The sequence below is a fragment of the Galleria mellonella genome, unplaced genomic scaffold (assembly GCF_026898425.1).
Source record: "Galleria mellonella isolate WM207_F2 unplaced genomic scaffold, CSIRO_AGI_GalMel_v1 utg28, whole genome shotgun sequence".
In the NCBI taxonomy this organism is placed as follows: Eukaryota; Metazoa; Arthropoda; class Insecta; order Lepidoptera; family Pyralidae; genus Galleria; species Galleria mellonella.
In genome coordinates this window covers 5,155,785-5,183,121 of record NW_026442064.1, presented here as the reverse complement: position 1 = coordinate 5,183,121, position 27,337 = coordinate 5,155,785, and the positions used below count along the sequence as shown (strand labels likewise).

General features: G+C 32.5%; 1 protein-coding gene across 2 annotated transcripts; it reads left to right on the top strand.

Annotated features, from left to right (window-relative positions):
• Window positions 1–221: 221 nt before the first annotated feature.
• On the top strand, window positions 222–25,845 carry LOC113520588 (PHD finger protein rhinoceros). Of its 2 annotated transcripts, none has more exons than XM_026905968.3 (6): window positions 222–360; window positions 1,191–1,501; window positions 3,523–3,717; window positions 7,443–7,659; window positions 10,039–10,228; window positions 10,326–25,845. In XM_026905968.3, the coding sequence occupies exons 2-6, from the start codon at window positions 1,332–1,334 to the stop codon at window positions 17,579–17,581; spliced, it is 8,028 nt and encodes a 2,675-aa protein (XP_026761769.2). In that variant the 5' UTR covers window positions 222–360; window positions 1,191–1,331; the 3' UTR covers window positions 17,582–25,845. The 2 variants fall into 2 exon arrangements, with proteins under 2 accessions (XP_026761769.2, XP_026761778.2); XM_026905977.3 differs by lacking the exon at window positions 222–360 and adding an exon at window positions 716–852.
• Window positions 25,846–27,337: the final 1,492 nt, after the last annotated feature.

The window sequence follows — 27,337 nt, the reverse complement described above, 5'->3', positions numbered from 1 at the left end:
AAGGTAACATTGAATTTTTTTATAAAGCGACAACTAGCGGTTAGTTTCTGTAACTTCTTATTGATATCTCTTGCTCTATGTTCATGTTGTAATTTATTCTCCAAAAATTGTGATACTTGCTAACAAACCTGACGTTTATTTAATATGTGTTCGTGTTTGGTTTGTTCTCGAGTTTAATGAGTAAATTATCTTATCTCAATGTATATGTTATCCGGCAAGTTCCTTTCAAGACCAATGACATTATATGATCTCGATGTGCGTTTTGGCCATTTTACTTGGCTTGCGTTGGTGATTCGTACATAAGTCACGTGACCTAAGTGGATTTTGGATCAATGGCGCCAAATGTCTATAACAGAAAATGTATGTAAAATAAAAGATATTTCAAAATAATGCATGACTCTAAAAGGTATATGATTCTCCGAACAACTTAACGTATACATTCATAGCGAAAAGAGGATGAAAAGATGCGTAGGACTCACGTCAATCTGGCAACAAAACAGTGCTGCTATCTATGTTGTCAATTTTGTTATGTAGTTTATAATGGAGACTACCCGTGAGATAAATATTTACTGTTAAATATTATAAAATGGAGTCTTTAGGATCTTTAATAGTGTTAAGTGAATGTATTTTACATTATAATAACGAGTGCAGAAGTAAATTAGGCGGCTAATAAAAGCGTGGACGAGCGGCTATTTACTTGCACCGCAGAGCTGTCTTCGAACCCGCCATACATTTTACTCGTGCAATAAAGTGAAACGTCAAATGGGATTTCTGTTCGTTATCGCTACAAAATGTGAAAAATGCTAGTTACGCACGTAATTTCTTGTAATATTCGTTACCGACAGATAAAAGGTTGGATTTCCTGTAATTCTCTCACCTGTCTAATTATCATGGTTGAATTCCAAATTGTCATTTTTCTTTCTTACGTCAAACAATCTTTATAGTCGTTTTTATTATTAGTTTACCGCGTTTTAGACACTGTTTTCTATGACAAAGTGAAAATTCAGTTATATTTTAGTTATTTCAAAATACTATACATCATGAGAGTTGTTTTGGATCTGTCAAAACTAACAATAATATTGAATCATTTGTTTGTAATGTATCAAGCATAGGATTGTGTGCAATGTTGACTTATACATATGTTTTTTACCTGTCACATGTGTATAGCAGTAATTTTTTATAACTTTCAGGTTGTACCACTTGCTTTCGGTCAAGCTAAAGTGCCATCATGTAGTGGATGCTGTGACATTTTACACAATGTTGCTACCACGATCCAAGTGTAAAGCTGTAGTGGGATCGTGAACATGTAGGTTGTGAATAAACTGAGAGAGATGTCGTTGAGAGGCACCAAGCGGGCGACCGGTGTGCGTGGGGAGGAGGCGGGCACATCGAAACGCCGCAGGACGGAGCCTGAGGATGCCCTCTGGCAACTCCGTCCTGATGTCAAAATGTCATCCATATACAACAGGAGTGCCTCAGAGGCACCAGCAGAACTATTCAGGTTTGTGTGCAATTTGGTACAACAAAGCATTGTTTTTAATGCATTTAAAATTAGAATAAGCCTTATTTTAAGCGGATGTGTATCTGAACATTAACTAAATTGTGTGCTGTAAATGCAAAAGCTAAGCGAAATTTGTTCATAAATGTGATTCAATTTATTTTTTAAAAATCTTAATTTTTGTTGTTGTCATAGAATATAATATACTTGATATAATAAATATCTAATGGAAATGGTTAATGTTACCTATTAGTATCTATATTGTAGTGCCACAATTTAGATACTAAGTTAGCTGAATTTTCTACATTAAATTAATTTGTTTTTATATGTTTAATTTTTATATCTATAATAAATTAAAGATCATATATATTTATATATATAGTAATTATTGATACATTATGTGTACTATTAATGAAATGAATTTTTAGTAAGCGAACTTGTAATGCACCTGCGAAATTTCATAATGATATTAATACTATTAAATAATATACATCAGCTTTGCTTCAGCTTTTCAAATTTTTAGTGATGATAATATAGCCTAATAATAAGTTTTTTGAAATCAAGCAAATTTATACTGATTCTGTTAATTATTAGTATGATATAAAATGTTAGACTGAATATACTACATGATTGTAGAATAGTAGTAATAATGATGTCTAAAATTGTTATTTTCAAAATATACTTAAATTATATTATCTAACATCTTACTGTTAAAAACTAAAAAAATAACCAGATAATATTAGTACAATTGTAATATAAAATTTAAAATATAGCATTCATAATATTAATAGTATAAGTATATTTTTATGCAAGCACTACAAAAAAATGTATAATTCAACAAAGTTCACAAATATTAGTTTTACTATAGTGATATATTTAGAAATGTATTTGTGATAAATATTGGAATTTTTTATTGAAAACTTGTTAAGATGTTAAGTATACATTCATTACTAAAATATATGAATTATTTATACAAATAAAATAACATGCGAATGTGTCCACTTAATTTTAAATGTAGCAGCTATTGCGATTGTGTACACTTAATGAGTTATTATCATCAATCATTCAAAATTCTGTAGATATTCATAGATTTTGTCACATTGTTAGTAGACTTTTTTTTATTAATGTGTTCATTTTAATATTACAATTATTAATCAATACTCTTAGTAATAAATGCAATAAGGGCTAATTATATGTCCTATCCATAGGCTATTGCAAATTTATACTTGCTAGCTAAATAATGTGTGTAAGTTTTATATTATGTGTAAAAACTGCTTGAGCTTGCGGCTTTTGTATTTAAATTTACCTCAACAATAATTAGGATTTTACTACACATTGTAGAGTTTTCAAATTGTATTATTTAGGTATTATGTGAAATAGCAGACTGTGTTTATAATTTTATTTTGTTTTAAAGAAATATGTTTGTTTGTTTTTGTTAACAATTTCAAATTGACATTAAATCTCAGTATAAATCCTCTTGCCAACCAACAATTGAGTCTGCTGTTATGTAAATTATAAAATTCGCTGTATATATTTATGGCTATAAATGTTTGTTTACAATTGTTTGGTGGCATGTTTGTGAACAAAATTTAGTTGTTAAAGTTCAATCAAAGATAAAAAAAAATAAACTCTATAAGGTAAGGTTAGAATTGTTTTTTTATTAATTGATAATTAATGATTAATAAAATAATTAATAATTTAATTAATAAATTAATTATTGTTTAATTAATTTATGAATTAATTCATATCATAGTAAAAGATTTTAGTAATTCCCATAAGATATTAGAGTACTATTCATATTTATTTATTTTCAAATTGTAAATTAAAATATTGACAAATTATTTTAAGCTATAAACAATTGGTGATCTAAGATAAGTCTTTGCAAGACAAAAATTTGTGTAAATGTTGTTATATCACAATGATTTGTATGAAATATTTACAACATAAAAGAAATTCAAAGAGTTAAGAGGCAACTAACATTATATTAATGGTAGGCTTTAAATTTGTCCATATATATCTTCCAGGAAAGATCTCATCAGCGCGATGAAGCTCCCAGACTCGGAGCCCCTCACGCCAAATAACTATTGGGTCATCACAGACACATGGAAGCAGGACTGGGAGCGAGGTGTGCAGGTTCCTGTCAACCCTGACTCATTACCCGCGCCAAAAGTCAAGATAATTGACAACCCACTGCCGCCAGACTTTCAAGAATTCAAATTGTATGTATTATTTAATTTTCAATTCAATTTAACATTCTACTGCACCTACTGCACATATCCACATCAAAAGTGTCTAGGGATCAAGTATGTATTAGAGTATCGCTGATTATTTAAAGATTATTATTTTAACTTTTTTGGACTTTTTATTGTTACCGATTCTTTTTAGTGAGTTTCACTATTTCAATGAAGGATTTCCTTTAAATTTTGATTAAATATAGAAAATCTACTGTTAATAAGGATTCCTATAAAAGTGTCTAGTGTTTTTACAAAACCATTATAAATTGTGCATTGGAACTGAAAAAAATTTTACCTATATGGATCAACATCATCATTTGACATGAGAAGAGATGATGAGAGCCGTTAGGATGTTGCTAGCTGATTCCAAACAATGTACTGAGGTTATCATTATGACACCACACAGAGCGTCATAAGGCGCCTCTAGACAGGCTATCGTATCAGAAGTAGCGTGGCCGAGCGGCATGGAGGATGATCTTGCATCACCACTCGCAGATAGGACCAGTAAAATATTGCTCGACTGAATTATACCATGACCACTATGATGCTGGATTCAACTCTTCAGGCTTGCTGATAAGTGAACAAACCATCCGAAATCGGTTATGTAAAGTGGGTCTGTGTTCCCGAAGGTCACTGCGAGTTTCACCTTTAGCACCCTGCAATTGAAGGTCCTGTTTAAAATGGGCTTGCAGAGACAAATTTGGAGGAAGAAAATGGAATTGCGTTTCCTTTTCTGGTGCATTTTATTTTAGTGTGAAACGAAATACAAGGCACTCGAATTGGTAGGACCTCTGGACATCAAAAACATTTGAAGTTTTGTCAGGAAGTTCATTCATATGGAGGAGGAATAATAGTGATTTGGGCCGGTATTTGGATACTAGATGGAAGAACCAATCTCATTCGGATCAGGCGCAACCTCAAAGCTCAGATTATGTAGAGATGATTGTTTCAGACGTGATCATATCTTTGTGAAACCAGTTGGGCGATTTGTTTCGATTAATGCACGACAATGCACGTCCACACACGAGTAGAGTTGTAACACTCACTCTTGCTAATGCTCGCATTAATATTTTGCTGTAGTCTACTAAATTGCCAGATCTCAATTCAATTGAGCTCGCGTGGGATATGCTCAAAAAATAAACTTTTGCTGAGTATAGATGCTATGCTACCCCACAACTACTTTTTGACTTGTTAGAAAGAACATTTTAAGCACGCCAAATCGCTGTGATTGTGTTATTAGTATCAATGGTGGAAACATAGATTATTAATCTTTTTTATCTTTAAAATAAAAATGTGCTATTTTTTGTCATTTCTTTTACGACATTAAGTCATTAACTTAAACATAAGAATTAAAGTAAGAAGCCAGTCTGATAGACTATATTTGGTAATATTAATTGGATTTATGGTTAAATTTGTACTTTATCCCTAGGCACTTTTGTACTTACTAGTATTTCAGTTTACTCATTAGTTGTGTAGTATCTAAAGTACCGGTTATACTAGATGGTGCTGGTATTTATTTATTCAGTTCGATCACTTAGTCTGGAAAATATGGCTAATACAATAACTCGAGTCTCGCAACAAATTGGCTATTAGTTAGTAAAACATACTATCTAGAAATAGTATGTTTTACTAATAATTCTTAAAGTATACATATTTTATAATGCATCTGCTACGTGGAATATTTTTGTTGTTGTTAAGTATATATGGCATTCTAAGTTCAAATATATAATTGCATTAAAATTAGAAATAACAGCATATAAATAAAAAAAAAAAACATATGTTATTATTAAGGAAAACAAATACTAAAAAATTAAACATTTAGTACTAAGAACCTTCATTCCTTTTTTTGAGCCTTAAGCTCTCCTTTTATACGTAGACTTTGGGAAATGGCATAGCAGGGACCATCGATTTATGGCGAACTTCCATAACGCGTTAATATTGATGCATACGCTCACGAAACTTGAGTTTTATGCTCATATTGCATTCTAAATCTTTTAATAAAAAGATTTTAAATGTTATTTTATAATTAATATGATTGTAATAATTAATATACCAGTTTTATGCTTTTTCACAGTGAGCTGAGGAAATATTTGATAAATATAGGAAAATGGTACTTTAATGGTACTTGATTAGTGATTTAATGGCAGCAGGATATTTTTTTCACGAGCTATAAGCGACTCTTTGACAATATGTTCCTTCCCAAGTGTTAAATTTTATTTCAAAACCTAGTGTTTTCTTACCCAATGTTCATTTTTTGCGCTACTGTCCCAAAAACATAAAACAGGGAAATTTTGTGTAACCACTTTTTGAACCAAAAAAAAAAATGTTTTCCATTTTTAAATTCATACAAATTTGTCACTTATTTTATTATATTGTCTATTTGGGATTTCATAATGTTCATATTCATTTCCGTTATGTAAAAGAATCCATTTTAGGCTACATTTTAAATTGCAAATAAAGTAATTTGATTCATATTGTTTCAATTTCACTCATCACTCACATTATGAATACTTCAATGATGAAAATAAAACATAAAATTATATGAGCTGCACAAAAATTTCTAAGAGTAGATTTGAAAATAATATGTCATAAATGAATAATATCAATCATAAAGCTTAACAACAAGAAAAATAATGTACTTTCATCTATTTAGAGCATCTTTGGATAATGAAGATGATGATGGAGTGGGTAGATATCTATAAAGGGAACAGTTATGATTTATTAATCAGTTATAGTTATCTAAGTGGTATTATCAATATGATCAGTCAGGGCTTTCTTATTTATAGATAATATTGATGAAAATAATTTAGGTATAAAAAATATATAGATATCTATTGATTCTTTATTTTACATGTTACATATTTAAATTATGAAAACATACTAATTATGTTTCCTTTTGTACAAGTAAATACTATTTATATTTTTAAAGAGTAGTAGCATTTTCGGTGCATTTATGTCCTCTTGAAACACTTATTTTCTTTCACAAATTTTGATAAAATACTTTTGCAATTATCTAACGTAGATTTATTGAAGATAAAAGAATGCTTTAATAAATTAAAAAAGGAAATACATATAGTATTTTCTTTTTTAATTTATTGCTTTACTGAAGTACAATCTTTATGTAGATTAACATCAAAATAGTTATAAGCTACATTCTTATAATTCCCACTTCATAGAGTTTGTAGAATAATACAATGTACAAGATGAGTCTAAATTTTGATCATTGCATCTATAAAATAGATAATAATGTTTATTATTGATAAACATTATTATCTTATATTAAAATGTATGCAAGGATTGATACTTGACAGTCAATTATCTTGGCTTTTATCACAGGACGAACAGTTCTATGTAAGCAATCAATAGTATACTAGGTAATAATATTATACTAGAGTTTAGCCAAAATATTAACATCTGCTGAATGCACTGACTTCGCTTACAGAATGAATTCGTATTTTTAATTAGTTCACTTTATTTTGACATAAAACTAAATTTTATTATTTGTGATAAATGTTATAGTTTTATATTATTTTTGTTTTTAATAGTATAGATAGCCTACCTATCAAATAATGGCCATATTGAAGTTCTGTATCAGGTTCGAGATGTGATCTAATTTGAATTATTGATAAAAATATATAAGGTTCATATTTATTTATTTATATGTGATGTCTTATTATTGTCCCGGGCTACAGTGTATGTTAATTTCGCAGGCCCAAGGACAAGTACATACATTTAACGCGCGATAGTCATTACCAGCCTGACAAACACCAGTTAAGCACCACGCCAGCTCGTGCCGAAGCCGCTTGCAGTTACGACCTTGATGCTTTGGATACGGCTTGGTTGAAGCTGCTTAATGCGGAGCGGGCTAGGGCTGGTGCTATGCCAATCTCAGAAGATCAACTTGAAAAAGTTATAGAGGAGTTGGAGGTGAGTTTTTCAATGCGATTCAGTATAGAAACGAGGTATTGGCGTGCCTGATAGAAAGTAGCAGTAGACATCAACTATACCGTGGACATTACATAATACTCTGTGATATCCAGGGTATCTCTCATGTATTGTTATTCTTGAAGGCTATGGTATTATGCCTCCTTGCCTTGTAATATTATTGCAATTTTATTGCCATTATTTACTCTTCAGATTGACACATAACCATGCAGGCATAGCTGCTTCACGGTAAAAATATATTATAATTATTAATTATTAAATTTCTATATTAATAAAATTAATATAGAAATTGAGATTATTTGGTCATAGGATAACCAATAAATATCTTAGATATATTATATTAGATAATAATATTGTATTGACAAAAACATCTTTAAAATGTTTGTTAGAGTACCATCGCAATTTTATATCTGCCCAGAAATAAATTATTATTTATTTGCATATGAAAAAAATTTAATTGAAGTCAATAGCTAGCTACTTTTGATTACATACTTCATCAGACGTTAAAAATTATGTTGTAGACATAGTAATTTCTTACAATGTGAATACATGTTTCTTGAGTATGTAAAACTAGTTTTTATTATTATTATTATGTATGTAAAATGTAATTAGATTAACTGGGCAAGTCTAATTTTTATTGATAGATCAGCCAAAAAATTGGTTTAGAAAGAGAAAGGTTTAGAAGGAAATGATTCTCTTACTGATTTATGTAGTCCAAACATAGTACTATGTTGTTAGTAGGAGTTGAATCAAAATTAAACCTTTATTCAAGTTTACTATATCATTTTAATATATAACAGCTTATATTTAATAAATAATCTTCGAATGTTTATATTTATTTTCACCAATTAGTCATAACACATAAAGACATAACAAAGTCTGATATTGTTTGTAAATTAATATATTAAGAACTAGTCTGGTGTAGTTTCTATTTCAATTTGTAGACGGCGTGGCTACATGAGGTTATTATTGATCTAACAGTACATTATACCGATGTCTGCCTACAATGCCCCATTATTCAAAACAAATAATTTTCGATATTGCTTGAAAATGATTTGTATTAAGTTGGAATAAGTCATCCGGCGTTGCTATCTCATTCTCTCTCACGGACTCGCTAGCGATGTCAATTCCATCGACGAATTCGCTTGTCACATGTCTAGAGGACCTGATTTTTTATTGTATTTTATACAAATCTTGTCCTGACAATTACAAACAACAAAAAAAAAAAAAGATTAGTCTAATAGATATAGCCCTTTTGAAGTCATAAAGTAGTTCAATAATAAAAAGAAAATTAAATTTAAGGACAGCTTGATGAGATAGGAATTAAGTCTGTATCTATCTGTAATGTTTCTAAACCAATTTCGCTATCATTTTAAGGCCGATTTGTTTGGTTCTTTAATATTTTTTCTTAATCGAAATAAGTTAATTTGTATAAAAGAATTATTAAATATATTTATAAACAAATTATTGCATAGTATATTAAAAAAAACCTGTTAATCAGTAGAAAATGAAGCTTAATTTCATGTTTCGTAGTGCTATTTAATTTATAGAAATAAAATGAAATAAATATGTTAACGAATCTTCTTATTACAATCTCTTATAATAAGAAATCAAAGGCGTTTGTGGTGAACATAACACTTGACATCACGCTGCTTTGTAGTTATTACATAACCTATTAAGAAGCAAGCATCCTCCGTTATTTATATCGCCGTTCGTTCAAAATTAGTCGAAAATTTAAATTAACGCACATAGTTTTCGACGATGACCACTAAGCTCTTAATTTTATAAAACTTTTTCTTCATTCTTATAATAGTATAAATATCTGCTTTAAATATTTTAATCATTTATTAAAGTATTGAAGTACTTATACCTACGACTTTATCAGCGTGACGGGAATATGTTCATTGATTGAAGGTAGCTTATATCCTTCTTCAATCCATTTAATACGTGTACACCAATTACATAGTGTTTGGTTGAGCCTTTAAGCCATTATAAAGTAAAATATAAATGTAAATATATATTTATTTCTCTCACATAATAACAAAGTAATAAAACTTGCTACATAGTAAAGCAACAAACAAATAAACAAACTCACTTTCACATTTATAATATTAGTAATATTCTTACTAATATATGAAATATAATTCTCAGGCTGTAGCCAAGTTGCTTAATTGATTAGCTAACATTTTGTAATTTTTGAGTTAATAAAATATAAATTTAGTACAATTTCATCACGCTCGTAAGTTAGTGGCAATAACAAGAAAATAATAAGTGCATGAAAAGATATTTACAAAAACGAGCTGAATGTAAACTAAGTATAAAATATAATTATGGACTTTAATTAAACAATGTTTGTTATAGGTTCGGACATGGGACAAAATTCAAGCTATTATGAAGTCTGAAGAAGGTTTAGGTATCGAGTATGACGAGAATGTAATTTGCGATGTGTGTCGATCTCCAGACTCTGAAGATGGTAACGAAATGGTGTTTTGCGATTCATGCAACATATGTGTGCACCAAGCTTGCTATGGCATTACTGTTATTCCAGAAGGTACGTATGGTATTGGTGAAACGGAGACTAGTTATCACTCACTTTACGTAACGAGGATATTCTTATATAAATGAACCATATATATTTGTCATTACAGGACAGTGGCTGTGCAGACCCTGTGGTGACGGCGTGCGGCCTACCTGTGTTCTGTGTCCTAATCTTGGTGGTGCAATGAAATGTACACCATCTGGCCATAAGTGGGCTCATGTTAGTTGTGTGCTTTGGATACCCGAGGTATCAATTGGTTGTGCCGAACAAATGGAACCTATAACTAAAATATCCTCGATACCACCGTCGCGCTGGTCGTTAGTGTGTGTATTGTGTCGCGAACGTAAAGGAGCATGCATACAGTGCTCAGTAAAAACTTGTAAAACTGCTTACCACGTAACATGTGCATTTAAACATGGACTAGAAATGCGTGCAATAATAGAAGATGAAAATGCAGACGATGGAGTAAAGCTGCGATCATATTGTCAAAAACATAGTGTTAATTCTAAAAAAGAAAAGTGTCCAGGTTCAGGCTCGGAGGAGGAGGAGGTAAAACGTAAGCGTCGAAAAGACATGACGTCAGAAGAGAAAACACAAGCTCGGGCTGCTCGGTTACAAGAAATTGAAGCGGAGTTTGACAACCATGTTAGCATGAAAGATATTAGTACACATCTCCTTGATGTTGACCAAGATGCAATCAATTATATTTACAATTACTGGAAATTGAAGAGAAGAGCAGGGCATAATCGTCCTTTATTACTACCAAAATCAGATGATAGTGAACTTCTCACACATAGACAAGAACAAGCAGATCTTGATAAAATGAAGATGTTTGTGCAGCTAAGGCAAGACCTGGAAAGAGTGCGGAATTTGTGCTATATGGTGAGTAGAAGAGAAAAGCTGTCTCGCTCTTTCTTTCGATTACGAGAACAAACATTTCACAAGCAAGTGGCGGTTTTAACAGCAGATTCTACAATAGCGGGGCCAGATTTGGCTGCCATTATTGAAGCTAATCATGGACCATCAATATATGACAGATTATATTCGCATGATAATGCACCAGATCATCAGAATGACTTTGATGCCTTACTGGCACGAATTGCGCCTCCAGATTCAGGCGACGAAAAGAAGAAAGATCGTAACGGCCTAGTAAGAGGATCTAGGTCATCAAATCCCTATAAGAAACATTACGTTAATGGCTCACGTCGAAGTGGTAGCATGTACAGTGGTCTTTCTAGTGAAGAAAGTGCTGTGGAAATCAGTCGATCAAATAAATATCGTGGTAGAGCTATTGGGTCTAGTACAGATGAAGATGAGAAAAAGCCTAATTCACCAAAGAAAAAGGTATGTCCAAAAACAAAAGGCAAGAAATTACCTAAGAAGTCTGACAGAAAAAAGAAGAAAGTACCACAGTCTAAGGCATTGGTTGAAAGTAGTAGTGAGGATGAGGCATTAAAAGCCAAAATGAAGAAAGATAGATCTCGTAGTAAAACATTAACACAGATGGAGAAAGAAATGACAGCTGGAAAGTTAGGCTTGTCTGGTTCTGATAGTGATGAATTAATGCCAATAAAATCAACAAGAAATAATAAATTCCCCATGAACATTTATTCAGACAGTAGTGAAGATCTTCCTTCAAAAACAGATATAAAAGCAGAAAAAATTAAAAATATAGATAAACTTAAATCCGAAAAAGTAAAACCTGATAAATCTCCAAGTGGAAATGATTCACAACAACCATTACCACGTACTAAAGCTGCCATGAAAGAATTTATACCAACTCAACCTGAAAAGAAAGTAACTATTAAGGAAGAACCGAAGCCTGCCCCCAAGAAAAGAGGTAGGAAACCATCCAATAAAGATAAAAAGCTTCCAGAGAAAACTGAATCAGATGATGAAGCGAAGAATAAAGAAAATATTAAGTTCTTAAAACAGAAAGACAACCCCACAGATTTAATAGTACCACAACGACAAGCTGCTAAGAAGGCTTCTGAAAATATGCGATCTACAACAGTGGTTAAGAAAGAGGAATCAAGTACTGAAAAACAAGTGAGTGGTGATGACGCTAAGTCTAAGCCAAAAGTGAAATCTAAAGGAAAAGAAGTTAAGGAAGTTATTATTCCTACCACTTCACCATCTAAAATAGGAAAGAAAAAATCTACTAAAGAGCTTAAAAAGGAGCCCATTTCCTATGTACCACAAAGACAAGCAGCTAAAAAAGCGGCGGCACATATTAAGAGTGGCCTTGGAAGTAAACCACCAGTTGTTGAAACAACAGATTCTGATAAAAAGAAAGATGAAAGACCAGATTTATCTAAAATGTCACCTAAGAAAGATGATATTAAAAATACTAAGACTACAATAAAAGAAAGTTCAAGTTCTTCTTCATCAACTAGTAGTAGTTGCTCATCATCTTCTTGCTCTGAAGAAGAACAAGAAAAACCTGGTATTAAACCAACTGCTAAAGCGCGAGAAATCAAACCGGCAATTAGGCAACCCTCTATGTTTTCACCACCCGGCTCTAGGCCTACAGTGGACTTGCCCTTTCTCGACAAGGTGTCAAGACCATTGTCTTCAACTAGTGCCTCGAGTGATTGTGACAGCTTTAAAGAATGTAGATCTGGTTCAGGGAGCCCCTGCCCTAAACGCCCGCGTAGGCGACGGAAAGGGAAGAGCCTCTCCACTGATACGTCCCAACGCAAGACCCCGGACAAGAAGCTTAAAACTTCCGAACGGGGGTCCGAGCGTAGGGTATCACCGACTATTAAGGGAGAGGAATCGAGCAGACCCAGCGATGCGCGTGCTGCCACGCGTGCTCGGACCAGAAGCACTACTACAAGCGGAAATATGTCTAATAAGTCTGATGCCCGACAACGAAAACCATCTAAAGACAACTCCAGTTCTGCCACTGACTCAAATAAAACTTCCAAAGAGAGCGGCCAGCCCTCTGAATTTTCATCTCCGAAGCGGCAAACGGACGAGGAGATGAAGAGAGATCTAAAGAAATCTCCATCTTTTACTGAAATGCAGATTAATGATGTAAAAGCAAAGGTAACTAAACCTAAAAATCGCAGTATATCTGTAGAAGAAAAAGATAAAATAAAATCCGAAAGTGAACCCATTACTTCAATCAAAACTAGTCCAAGGAAAAGCCTAGATATAAAACATAAAAACAGAAGATTGAGTGTCAAAGAACCTGGATTAAAGGAGTTAGGATCATTGTCAAATGAAGTAACTAATACTATTCCTAAACAGAGAAGACTGAGTAGACTTGAGGCTCTTAACACTTCTGATTTTGATCATAGTAATCTTTCGCCTGTTAAAAAATCGATTTCAGTTGAAAAACCTCCAGAAATTGTGGATGACAGAAAGAGTCCTATACCAATGAATGATGACTTTAATGATAATGACAAACATTGGTTGGCAGCTCCTAGTCCTTGTGTTCATCTTCCGCCTATAGAAAAGCCAGGTGGGCATGAAAAATATATGACTGAAGATAAATCAATGGATTCTGATTCTGCTGATAAAAACAGCGTTAAAATGATCGCTAAAATTCAAGCAAATCTAAATGAAAACACAATGATTAAATCACCAAAGACACCAATGGATGCTAGAACAATATCCATGGAATCTATGGATGTGGATACACCAATGGCTAGAAACATACGAAAACGATCAACACTCGAATCCGATAAAAAGTTTATTACTCAAGATACCAGTCACGTGCAGGGTGTTGAGATCTCAAAGAGTGCTAAAATACCTTCAACAGTAAATCCATATCCTAATCGCTCCATGTTTTCACCTCAACCTAAAGACCATGAACTCTTCGATTATGAAATGTTGGCTGTCGATGATGGTTTTAACCATGATGACATGATGAAACCGTTTACATCATATCCAGAATTTTTCTTCAAGGAAGACTCAAAAGAACAGGGTGTGCAAGAGACCTTGAACTTAGTTGATAGGCTTAGAATGCAGTTGAGCTCTAAAAAAGTGTCAGCAGAAAATTCAACTCATGATGAATCATTAACTGAAGATAAATATAACAGAGATGAAAATAATAGCATTAATCCGATTTCTACAAAAGTAGAAGACGATCATGAAAGTATACCAGCAAATAAACATGAAAACGATTTGCATGATAATGACACAGCACTAAAAGAAGAACAAACTACAGAAAACCATATTCCACAGCCTTATGCATCTGATATGGTATCTAGAGAATCTATAAAAGATAATAAAGACTACCACCAACCAATACCAATGACAAGTAATGAAAAATGGTCTGATTTGCCTGTATCTCAAAGCAATAATCATATCGATCAATCTAATGATCGAAAGTATGACCACGTAAATGTTTATCATGAAGAAGTTAAAGAGCGAAATATAACTCAGTCAGATGTACAGTCTATTTCTGAAGTTGGAGATACAATATCGCTATCGAAACAAAGTGATGATTCACAGTCATTATCTGTTGTTGACCATTCCATACACAGCAATGATCATGACCTCACACAAGACAACCAAAATTATGAAAATAATAATTCATTAGTGCACTCGGATTGTGCTACTGTTTCTTCTCCTTATATTAGCCAAGAAACTAAATGGAGAGAAAGTAAGATAGCAACACGTAGATCATCTGCATCAAGTACAAGTTCTGAAGGGTCTGTTTGTTCTCAAAAGACAGATATAAAATCTCATATGAACAATTGTGATTCACATCAAGGTAATGTCATGCCTATTGACTCGTATCCACCAATACCCACGTATTCTTGTCCAGTGGAGCCATCGATGCCATTAAATCAATACAGTGCTTATGCTCCTGATGCTTCACCGTTCTTGAGTTCACTGCCACTTTTTGCAACGGGTGCATGCGCATCATCTCAGCTACCATTGCCGTCGCCAGGCCCAGGACTTTATGCTTCGTCTGTCGGTCTGCCGTTCTCAACGACTTCATTGTCGACGTTGATGCAACCGAAACCAGCTTTTCCACAATTATGCGCTGCTTTTACATCTTCGTCACAAAATATTGCACTTACGACAGCAATGATAGCACCGCCAACACCTAAACCAATCGATTCGCCTCGGGATGATATTGACGTAACGGGAAGTGATAAATTCTCAATACATGTTGCATCAAGTCCAAGCATTAGTGTCGATTCATATGAAGCAACTAACAATAGAACTTCCACCAAAATGTCTAATGATAGCAGTGAAACTATTGCCAGTATACATCCTCAAGAATCGAAATCACCGCCAAAATTGATTAAGAATGCATCTAAATTCCCAGTAAAGTCACCTGGTAAAAGTCCAGGTATATCGCCTAAACAAAGTGAAATTACTAAAGGCACGAAGCGCTCTAGCAATAGAAGTAATAGAAGCCAAAGAGGGCGAGGTCGATCCAAGAGCCGTGGACAAGGTGTCCACGGTTTCCCTCATGTTGAATATATGGGTAACTCCATTCAAAACAAACTAGTCGGAACAGTTTATGATTTTGATGAAGAAATTGCTAATGATGGCGTTGATCTCAAAGCTCTTCGAGAAAGACGTAAGTCTATAGATATTAGAGACGATAGAAAATCCGAGCATTCATTTAAAGACGCATCACAGTCACCTCCCGTAGTTAGTCCTCAGCAAATAAATAAAAGACCGCCTCAAATTGAAGCCAAAGACGTTAAACCTCCTACTCCTGAGCCTCCAGGTCGAATTACTTCACCAGCTATTAGTAAAACATCTTCAGAACGCGGGCCAGGATTTTCACAAGTCCAGCCCGTATTACCAGGACCCGTGGACATGCGTACCTATCAACCATTCGATAATCCAGCGCCTGCTACTGGCGATGCTTATCATAACCATTTACTAGAATTTGCCAGTGGCACTGCTGATCAACAATTAGCGGATATCGACGAAGAAGTTGAAAAACAACTCCATAGTGCGTTAATGGCTAGTAAACCAAGATCTGGTTCTCCATCTGCCACTCCAGCCCCTGATTTAGTTGAGCCTCCTCCAAAAGAGACATTTACGCCACAGTTGCCGAAGGTTTCATTGTCTGATTCAAGAAATCAATTGAAAGTCAAAATAAAGGGTCCATTCTTAGACGCTAATTACTCGGCAAGTTCAGTTCAGCCTGTTGCACCTCAACCACCAGCGCCAGTACACGAATCTAATAGCAGTTTGAACGTCTCTAGTAGTGTGGCATCCAGTATGATGTCTGGCTCTACAAATTTAAGACGAATGCGCAAGAAAGAGCTACTTCGACAGTACTGGACGCAGGATATGAATATGGATGATCCTACTGCTGCTTCTATTATAAGAGCGACGCAACCACCGGCGGCACCACCTCCTTTGGCTCGAGCCGTCATTACAATTCCAAAAGCTGTAGCATCTATGACAAGTATACCGACCAGGGAAGATTATAAAATAAGCGACACGCCAGTGGAGAAAAAGAAACGTAAGACCACCAGTGGTTTGTCCCGCGAGTTAAGACATTTAGAAGTGAGCATGAATGATGCTGATCCATCAGATGATACCAAATTGTCAAGCTTCAGTACTGCCAATTCAAGCCAGTCATATAAGAGACGAGGTCGAGTCACTATAAAACCGAATACGGCGAGTGCTCCTGCACCAGTGGCTCCTAAATTGAAAATAAAATTGAGTTCTAATAGTGTGCAGCAAGTGAATGATGACACGTTAGGATTTCAGTTGCGACCGCCAAAGAAACGGCTGGTTAACTTACCAAAGACCAGTATGGAAGATGTTCGCCGGGAAAATATGAAATTCCGGCGGAAGATTATGGCAGATTTTGAGGAAAATGAAAAAACTGAAAAATATAAGCCTAGTAAGAGTGAAAAACGTAAGAAGAAGAAGGACAAAAAAACGGAAAAACTTGAAGTGATAAACCCGAGTACTAGTGAAGGTTTGAGAATAAAAATAAAGTTTAAAAAAGAGGAGGAGGCGGAGGAGAGTTCTGGAACGATGACTGTGGCGGCAGCGGCACCGGCAGTGTCGGGAATACCGCCAACGACCAGCACGTCGACAGCGGCAACGGCGGCAGCGACCGCGGCTGCTGTAGTGCCTGAACCTGTTGTGGACCCGTTCGAGTATGATCCGACCGCTCAGGATCCGCTCGCTATCGATCCACCCTCCTACTCCGAAACATCCGCGATGCGTAAAATTCGGACCGATAAAGTGACGCCAATACGTTTAAAATTAGCTCGTAGCTCGAAAGGTTCCGGTTACGTGATGAAAGAGGCCGGCGAGGAGGATACGTCCGCGGCGAAGGCTGCGGCAGCTTCCGAGGCGGCGCCACCGCCCGTCTCCTCGCCCTTGCCATTGACTGTGAACAAACACTGTGAAGTGAGATGATACAAGCCACGTATTAGCAGATAATCAATTAGATTATGATAGAACAAGCTTAAAATCTCGTGTATAGTTGGAGTTAATATAAATTAGATAGTGTTTGTATATTTTCAAAATAATATTATCTTCTTTGTAATGACGTAGTTAATCGTATTATTTATTTGTATAAATTGAAGCTCAAGAATTCGATTAACTTAAAGTTATGCTAAGGTAATATTAAATATGTTAGTTTTGTGCATTCAGTGATGCGCAAGTAAATTTGATTAATTCTAACATATATTTTTGTTAACGTTTATGTTTTACTTTTGCTTATGTCGAATCTCATTATTTTTTTGAAATATGTAAGCATTGAAAACATATATCTAAATATGATAATATTTTAGTGATAGTTCCAATATTACAACATACATCACATTTACTGAACGCACTTCTTGCAGTGTGGACAATCTGAGAGCTATTACTTTCATCTATTTCTCCCAATTGTATTTGACTGCTTGTGATTGATTATTCATATGGATAGGCGTCATGTTAATCGCGTATTAATATCAGACGTCATAGGTAAAGATATTATTTTAATATTATTAAAACATATATATCTATATATATCATAATGCCTTGTACATAGTGTATCTACATTTTTATATAATTAAAAATTTATGTATAAAATTGTCTATTTCTATATATTGTTACATCGGCAATGTAAATATTTATTATATTTGTCATTTGGGAGCATTATTATTTTTTCATTAAATTGAATAATGTGTATGTAAGTATGTGTATATATATTAACATTTTAATTTACATACGATCATTTAAGTACAATCATTAATAAGTGTATAAAAAAATGCCGTGACATATCCGTCTGCTCGGCCTAATCTTGCAAACTCGTTATCCTTAATTCTTATTATTAAAAGAGAATGTTTTCAGACTATACATAATCTTTTAATAAAACAATAAAAAATGACTGCATTAGTTGGAATAAAAATATGAAATTCGTATTTTAACCGCGGTAACACTGCCTGGAATTTTAAATTAAATATAAATGATAGAGCTCTTTGTAAACTATTACATATCCTTTTGATATTTTTATGTTTATATTTCGATACAATTTCAAAAATTGCTCTCATTCTCGAATGGGTTTTCTTTGTCTAGACGGGGTCACTGGTTATAAATATATTGAAATTTATTTATTTTATTTAGTATTTTGTATAGTTTATATTGAAAAGTATATATATATAAATTTTATTACGAGTTTACTAGCTAGCGAGAAGTGATTTTTATGACGTTTAACCAATTCCTGTGCCGACTATACGCATCTCATAATACATTATTCCTTGATCCATATATTAACCAAAGACTATGGAAATGATGAAATTACTTTTTTGAAAGGGCATTATTAATTTTGGCATTATGTATTAACGCTTACCCGTTTTTGGAACAATATTAGAAATAAAATTGTTATTTTGTCAAGTAAATTTTACATATTTATGGGAAATAATAGTATTTTATTATCACACGTCAGACATAGAAACGAGACTGTGAGTACTTAAGATTTACAACTAAAGTACAGATTGTTCGTTTCTCAATTTTTATATTCTTTACTCATTCATACCTATATATATGTACAGTACATAAAAAGCGAAACGACTGACTGATCAACCCATAGCTGATACTGCTGGCTCTAAAAAACAAAATTGTGCACAAAGTTTCTTTATATAATGTGAGCTACGCCTTATATTTTGAAATAAATGGGGATAAGAGATTCTTACACAGGTGCTTTGACATTTTTTATTTTGTATTAATACTTAATTTTAAAATATTGCACCTAAGTTTCCTTTTTTAATTTTGAATTGACAGAAATGTTTATATATATATCGTCATAGTCGTAGAATACTGACGGATCTGACGAATATTACATATATAGATCCGTCAGTATTCTACGACTGTGACGATATATTCTATATATATAATATTTCATATATTTATATGACTAAATAATAATAGAAAAAAAAGTTGTTCTCAGTTACGTCCTAAAATAAAACTATATGTATATATATATATATATATATATATATATATATATATATATATATATATGTATAATTGTATTGCGTCAGTTACTTTTTGTATATCCTGAATACCAGATATTGTTACCACAAAATAACACATCACATGGTTGTTGTTTCTATTTCAAATTAAATACAGCAATTATTGTAACCACTTGAAGTGAAATATACATGACTTTCATTTTCTCATCACCACTTGTCATCAGGTGATACAAGTGAATTGTGAGTCTCCAATAATAAAAAAGTAATTTGTTTTCGTTTTTAACACTTTGTGAATGCCATATTTATTATATATTGTACCTTTGTAGTCTCGAAATGATCTTCTGCAATTAAGACTCGTTTCGTATATGAATATGAATGTTGATAAATTATTATCAACATTCATATACGAATACCAGAAAAAAAATATCCTTCTATAAATATTACATATTATAACAATTAAAATGTGATTGCTAATATTCAGGATGTGCACAAACACTGATCATTGAAACACTATTTTACGAATTTTGTTTATTACTAGCGAACAAATCCACAATCACGTTCAAATATTACACGTTTTTAAATAAAATCAATTCAAGAACAGGTGGGAAAGAGAAGTTTCTTTTTATTTTTGACTTAATATATATGTGTATGTATGTTTCACGTGTTTTGTGCAATATTTGGCAATACTCAATGAATAGTCATCGTTTGACATTATGAGAGCGTATTAGATTTTAAGTACATATTCGTTAAGTTCTTTAAGCTATGTTTACCCCATATCACTTTATATAAACTCTTAAGTAATACACGCAATAATATAGTGTGTATATGTATTTATTATTATTATTATATCAGCCGTTTACTGTCCACTGCTGGACATAGGCCTTCCCTAAAACGAGAATTTTGCTAATAGTTGTCTTGCAACGCTTCGCAGGCGGAGTGGCAACCGCAGTTAGGGTTTACTGATGTTTTAAGAAGGACTCTATTGTCCATCCTTCGACCGTTAAGTTCCCTTAGTCGCTTTTTACGACAACGTCCAGACAGGTTCCGGACAGAAAGGGGTGGTTCATTCTATGCCGGGACCACACGGCTAATTTTCTATTATATTTGCATATTCTTCGATTTTACGACTGCACGATAAATTATGTAAAGAAATATATTTTATTCATTAAAGTTATATATTTTATTCATATCAATTTCAGTAGGCCAAATTCCTCTAAAAGATTTTTAAGCCCTATATAATATTAATATTAACAAATTTGTGACAAAAAAAAATTAATAAATGAAATTTTGTTTTATACCCAAAAATTATTTTAAACGGTAAAAATTTTTAAATGTAAAAATAATCATAAAACGGTTCCTACGTACTGACATAATATTTCTTGGGTCACAAATTTTTGTCCACTAAATGATAAATTCTAAATGAATTCGTGCGTCTAGTTGGATTAGCTTATAGATATTTTATACTTTTATATTTTTCTAATTATAGTTTTATTGAAAAAGTAAAAAAAAAATACCTTCAATATTAATGCATTTAATGTATTTTTTTGTTTGTTAACATATTTACTTAGGTTACGATATTATTTATACTTAAGATTTGTTGTAAGAAGTTTGTTGCCGAATTAAAACTAGAATGCCTCTTGCATAACTACCGCTGGTGTTGGTGTTACTTTTGTACTTGAAATAATCGTATAACTTTCTTTCGTCTGTGGAAATGAGCGACGAAATGTTTTATTTCTAATAGGAATATTATTTATTGCGTGCGATCTAACTAGACGTACAAAAGGCAACCCTTCACCTATATTGACATAATACTATTGTATTGCCCTAATTTTACTAAATTGACAAACAAAAAAAAATTTAAAACCAATATTTTAAAATGAAATATTAACGTTTAAAATGTAGCAAAAATATTTACCCTCGGCGTTGTTCATAAAATACTTCTATAACAATAAATATCTCGCAGCTCATTTTTTTTTTAAATTGTCGCTACCTATTCTCTCTTGTAACATTTGATATTTTTGTGAATATGGGTGTGCCATTTTACGGTATTAGTTAAAATTGTCCTCTTGATTTGGTTCAAAGACGCTATGACAAATGTTCACGATTCCAAGCTCACGGGCCTTAAGTTTAAGGCTTGTATAACGGATTGTGTTTTAAGGAATTGTTCGAAATGATGTCCATAGCCAACTTTTGTTCACACACCACTCGCCATCAACAGGGAGTTTATCCTTAATCGCTGAAACCTAAATTATCGCGTACAGCGCAGTTTCTTCCCGCGTACGCTCAGGTTGTGGAATGAGCTTCCTGTTGAGATTTTGCACAGATTACAGTATGGGGTTTTTAAAAAAAATGTGTTAAGGTTTTTTCAAGGTCACAACGTGCCCGTGACATCTCTAGTGTTGCAAGCGTCCATAGAATATAGTGACTGTTTTCCATCAGACTAGCTGTATACTTATTTACCACCTTCGTGGTATAAAAATCCAATAAAAAAGGTTTCATTAATCATCATCTAATGATGATTCATATCAGTCGATAATTGTTCACTACTGAACATAGACCTCCTCCTTAGGGGGGTTGTGCCAGTAGTTACCACGCTTGGAAGGCGGGTTGGCAGGTAGAAAAAGTGTGGTCACAACCATGAGTATACACAGAGAGGGTCAATGAATACGATCAACGGAAAAAAGAATTATTTACTTTCAACTCTAAACGGTCGAACTATCCTGGTTCTCCGAGTGCTTTTTCATGCTTCGTTTAAAGGTTCCGAGTTTATAGGATGATGGGAATACGTCACGGGAAAGGCCATTCGCAAGTTTATTTGTACGCGAGTGCGGACGGTTTACAGTGTATGAATGTAGTTGCTGGCCTATTCTCGTTATAGGCAACGGTTACCCCCCTTTGGAATTTAGGGTTTACTAATAAAACTATGGAACTCTTGCACCTGTCAAATGGTACATCCTTAATCACAAAACTGTCAACTTAAAGCCATCTTAAAATAAAAATATTAGCAACTGTGTTACATAATCAAGGCCCTGGTTACGCGGAGGAAACGGAAGGCATCACACTAACTTTTAATAACGAAACAGGCCGCGTCAGCTGTCGTCGGAAAACATCGCTCGAAAAGGCAAAATAAATATAAATCGATAAAATTTAATCCGCCTTTTCTGATGGTGCAATTAGTTTTTATTATTATTATTTTTTTTTTATGAAAAATGAATTCGGTATTCGCGACACTTACCATCGAGTTTGTTGTTTATGCGTGCGGCTGCTCCATGATAATATTTCTATTTGCGGGTCGACTGTCAATGGAAATTCAAAATAATAAATTAAGCGATTTTGTACAAGATCTCTCGAATATGTCAGTCGATGAATTTACTTCACATTTTATCTATATAACTGATAGTCTGTATTTGACTAAACCTATAATAACCGCAACGGTTATATGGGGGTTTAATTTGGCATTCATTTATTTAATTTACTTAGACATTACATTACTTATACTTTTACATTTATAATTTTAGTAAGGATAAACCGGTTAATAACCAAATTAATTTACAATTCTTGTACTTATTTTGAATGACATTTGTTAAGAAAGCTCTTTTGAAGAATGTTTTAAGATATTTATATCATAAAAACTATGAATAAAAATGTTCTTGAATCCATAACTTATATTAGTCTACATGTGGTTATTCGTAAATTATGGTTTTCATTGAATATATTAAACTATTTTAAATACAAATTGCCGTTTATTCATAGAATATTTATAAAACACGTACACAAGTTACGAATTATCATGTGTAGACTGACCGATCTCGTTATCTATGAATTGTTTTATTATAACTATATATTGTCATAGTACGCCAGATACTGGCCACTTTCGTAACGATTAGGGGAATAAATAGGTGTCTCTACAGACTTCACGGTACAATGTTTATTAAATTAAATAATTCGTTACCATAAAATATTTATTTTTAAGATATAATCAGAAATATTAGAAGGAACTGGTATAGGTTCATGTAAATAATAGATTAAATATGTTAATGTTAGTTTATTTTGTTTAAAAATTGAGCATATTTCCTATGGGGGTTTCATACAAGTTCTAAACTTATTGCTTTCTATAACTTTCGAATGCTCGACGCACACACTAATCGAATACCAACCAACTTACATGCAGAGTCGTGTCTTTAAGCTATGAGTAAACTATAATGTTGTAAATAACTGAATTTATTTATTGAATCGTTAAAAGTTTGAAACGAATTCCTTTCAACATCTAATTGTCTATCACTAAATGAATGAACCCCATTCTAGAGCTTAGTTGTCACAAAATGTTTTGAAGAAACTATTTTTTACATATGATAATTAAATGTAACGACAATTCTTAGTGTATATATATTTAGTAATGGACAATGTTGTTGAACTTGTATATTTTACTAACGAACGATTAATGAATTTTTTTAATATCCATACTTATTTAATATGTTTACCACTGAACTCAAAATTACTCACAGCTTGATGACATCCATTTATATTACTTATTTAAATCAATTGTAAGATCAGTTTTTTTTTTAAATAGTATGAGGTTGTATGTAAATACATTAGAACATTAGTACAGGATCACTTTACTGCACGCAAAATAATTTTATCTGTAGTTGTATATATTCGTGGTATTAATTGTAAATACATAAAAAATATAATTAATACGGCACTCTCAGGTTGATATGCAATAATCTGCCGTTTATTATTAGATTCATAATAATATAGTGTTACATAATAACAGGTACGTACCTACATATTTGACGTTTTTACTCCTCCAACCGAGTAATGTCCTCTTGAATCTAGTAGCACATTTTTTTACTTAACCGACGTTCACTGCGCTAGCACTGAATTAATACTCAGCTATAATACATTCTGGTCCACATGTACTTTCATGTTAAAAAAAGTTTAGAAATCACGCCTGCATGTCTTCCCTAATTAATTTAATGTGGTCAATGATGAAATGTAAAAATATTTTGGATTTGATGTGCACTGAAATTATTAGACAAGCAATCATATAAAATGCCATGTTAATTTATATGTATCTTATAGTTCTTATTACGCACAAAATATGAACTTTGTTTAAACATCACAATTGGACAGTCATAATTACCTTGTTACTGTGATTTGTTTAATTTATATAAAAATTGTTTATTACTTAGGAATAATTTTGTATTTGAGATTCCAATTGCAGGGAATAAAATTCACTTGGATTTGTACATAATGTTTCATATATGAAATTTCTTAAGTTAAAAAAGATATATATTTTCTTATAAAGTGATGTATGTACTTTTCTAAAATTGTAGTAATTAATAAATAATGATTTTTTTGTATTTTATAAAGAAGTCATGTTATTTAGATATCGTGCTATAAGCGTATGAGTTATAGTGTTTAATTTACATATTGAGCGTTTATAAAAATGTATGAAATTGCATTTTTTAGTATATTGTACACGATGGCGGTGCGAGTGTATTGTTGACATATTTATGTGAGGCGGTTACAAGTATCTATCAATCATCCTTGTAGACACTAGCGCCAACTAGTGGCACTACTATTTGAAATGCATTGTGGTAATGGAGGTTACTCGAACCGTACACATACATATGTTATCTGACACAATTTTCTTTTCGAAAATAGAAACCGGCTTATACATGGATGGTTCCGTTAACTCTCAGTGTTTGTTGGTTGTGGTATTTTAATTACATAATGAGTACATCGTTGATAAAAAGTGTATTGTATCATTAGATTAACTTTACGTGCCACAGTCGCAGAAAGTTAAATGTTATAGATAATGCCATGGCTGAGCGACTCGTACCAGTCATTACTTTAAGGAGAATTATTAATACTAAATACACTACTATTTATATTTTAGTCAGATATAATCAGTTAATTAGATAAGAGATTAACATCTTATACCATTACCCGTATAAGTATTACAATAAAAAACTTTATTTCCATTTGTGTAAAATTAGATTGTTAGATATTATTGCTAAGTGTAAGTTGTACAAACTACTTATGTACAGATTGTAATATAAGATGATAATGTCGGTGCGGCGTTGTTGTGTAACGGTTGGATAATAAAGTTGAAACGCGGGTCTTGTAAATAGTGTACAAGTGATCTTGTAATATAAGAGTGTTTTCAACGTGCACATAGTCGCCTCCATTCATTAATAAATTTTTTAGATCAATTAATCTTTCCTTTTAATTTCTCTGTCTATTTTGTGTACCTGTCTGTTACGTCTTGAATTTGTACGCTTGTTCATTTTGTTCCCCTTTTTTTTTTTTGTTTCGTTTGATTCAGTCGAAGTCACTAAACTACAAGTATGTCAATTAATCTACACGTAATGCATCTTTTTTTTTTCTAAATACTGTATAAATGTTAAAATTTAATGTAAAATTTATTATGATAATGAAATTACTCTTATTTATTAAATAAAATATAAAATATAGATTTGAAATTTATCAAAACAATTTGATGCGTACATATTATTATAGAAAAAGTATTATTTTATATATGTTTTCTATAGTTACCGTATTAAGCAAATACGGGTACAGATAATAAAAAATAACTGAATCCCTATATACTACAGGTATTGAACTTACAGATGTAACTGTTGTGATTAACATGGTGACAGACTATGTAAAATTTATTACAAATGAAGGCAAGAAGTAAAGTTTTCTAATAATATCCCTCCATTAGGACCTCCTTCCTATACATCCTCCTCCATAGTATCAACAGACATAATTCTTGGTGTCCTCTTTGATCTGTCGCAAGTCTCCTGCTAACGCAAAGAGGGATTTTATCTTCTGTGGACAAAGAGAACCCATCCGCTATTTGACCAACTGAATGAAGTGTTACTTAGTACCACTGAGTATCCAGTCGACTTGAACATAGATTTACTGCTGCATTTATATTGATAATTTGTATTGAAAATCTTGTTACGCTTCTAGCGGATCATTTTCGAAATTCGAATATGCATACAAACTTAGATGAAACTTAAATAAATAGTTTTTACAACACTAAGCATCAATATGGAATTGATTGATGCTTTTTCTTCTTATTTTTTCTGTACCACTTAGATCGACTAGAACTGAGAGGACTTTAAAATTATAGTAATAATGTAAAATATTATAACTGTATTACATTACATACTGGCAGTCGTATGGCTGTTTGTGTTGGTCTGTGCATTTTCTATCTAAAGGTAATATTTTATATCCAACTTGGAATAGCAAACTAACATCTGACCACATGAAAAATGGTAATCCTGGCCTATAGATATGAACAGTAATAAATATAATTTATGGCTATTATTAGGTCTGATGGCTACCTAGTTGTACTATATATTTTAGGACCAGATGGCTCTGTTTGAATAAAGAAGTAAACAAATAAGTTATGCTAATAAGTTATTAAGACCGGGATTTGCTATGGCGGAGGTGTACATTCAGCAACGGAAACGACATTGGAAAAAAAATTTAATTAGACTTTGTTGGAGAAATGCATATGTTATGCTTTGGCACAGGATATATATATATATATATATATATATATATATATATATATATATATATATATATATAATCGATTGGTAAGAGGAAATTAAAATTTAGCCAAATATTTATAGATAGAATAGTTTGAAGGATAAACAAACTGAAGTGGCAATGGGCTAGTCACAGAGCGTCTTGA

Coding starts and splice junctions, on each gene's coding strand:
- LOC113520588 (XM_026905968.3), top strand. CDS start 1,332: ATGTCGTTGAGAGGCACCAAGCGGGCGACCGGTGTGCGTGGGGAGGAG. Junction 1,502..3,522: donor GCACCAGCAGAACTATTCAG/GTTTGTGTGCAA, acceptor TATATCTTCCAG/GAAAGATCTCATCAGCGCGA. Junction 3,718..7,442: donor GACTTTCAAGAATTCAAATT/GTATGTATTATT, acceptor TTAATTTCGCAG/GCCCAAGGACAAGTACATAC.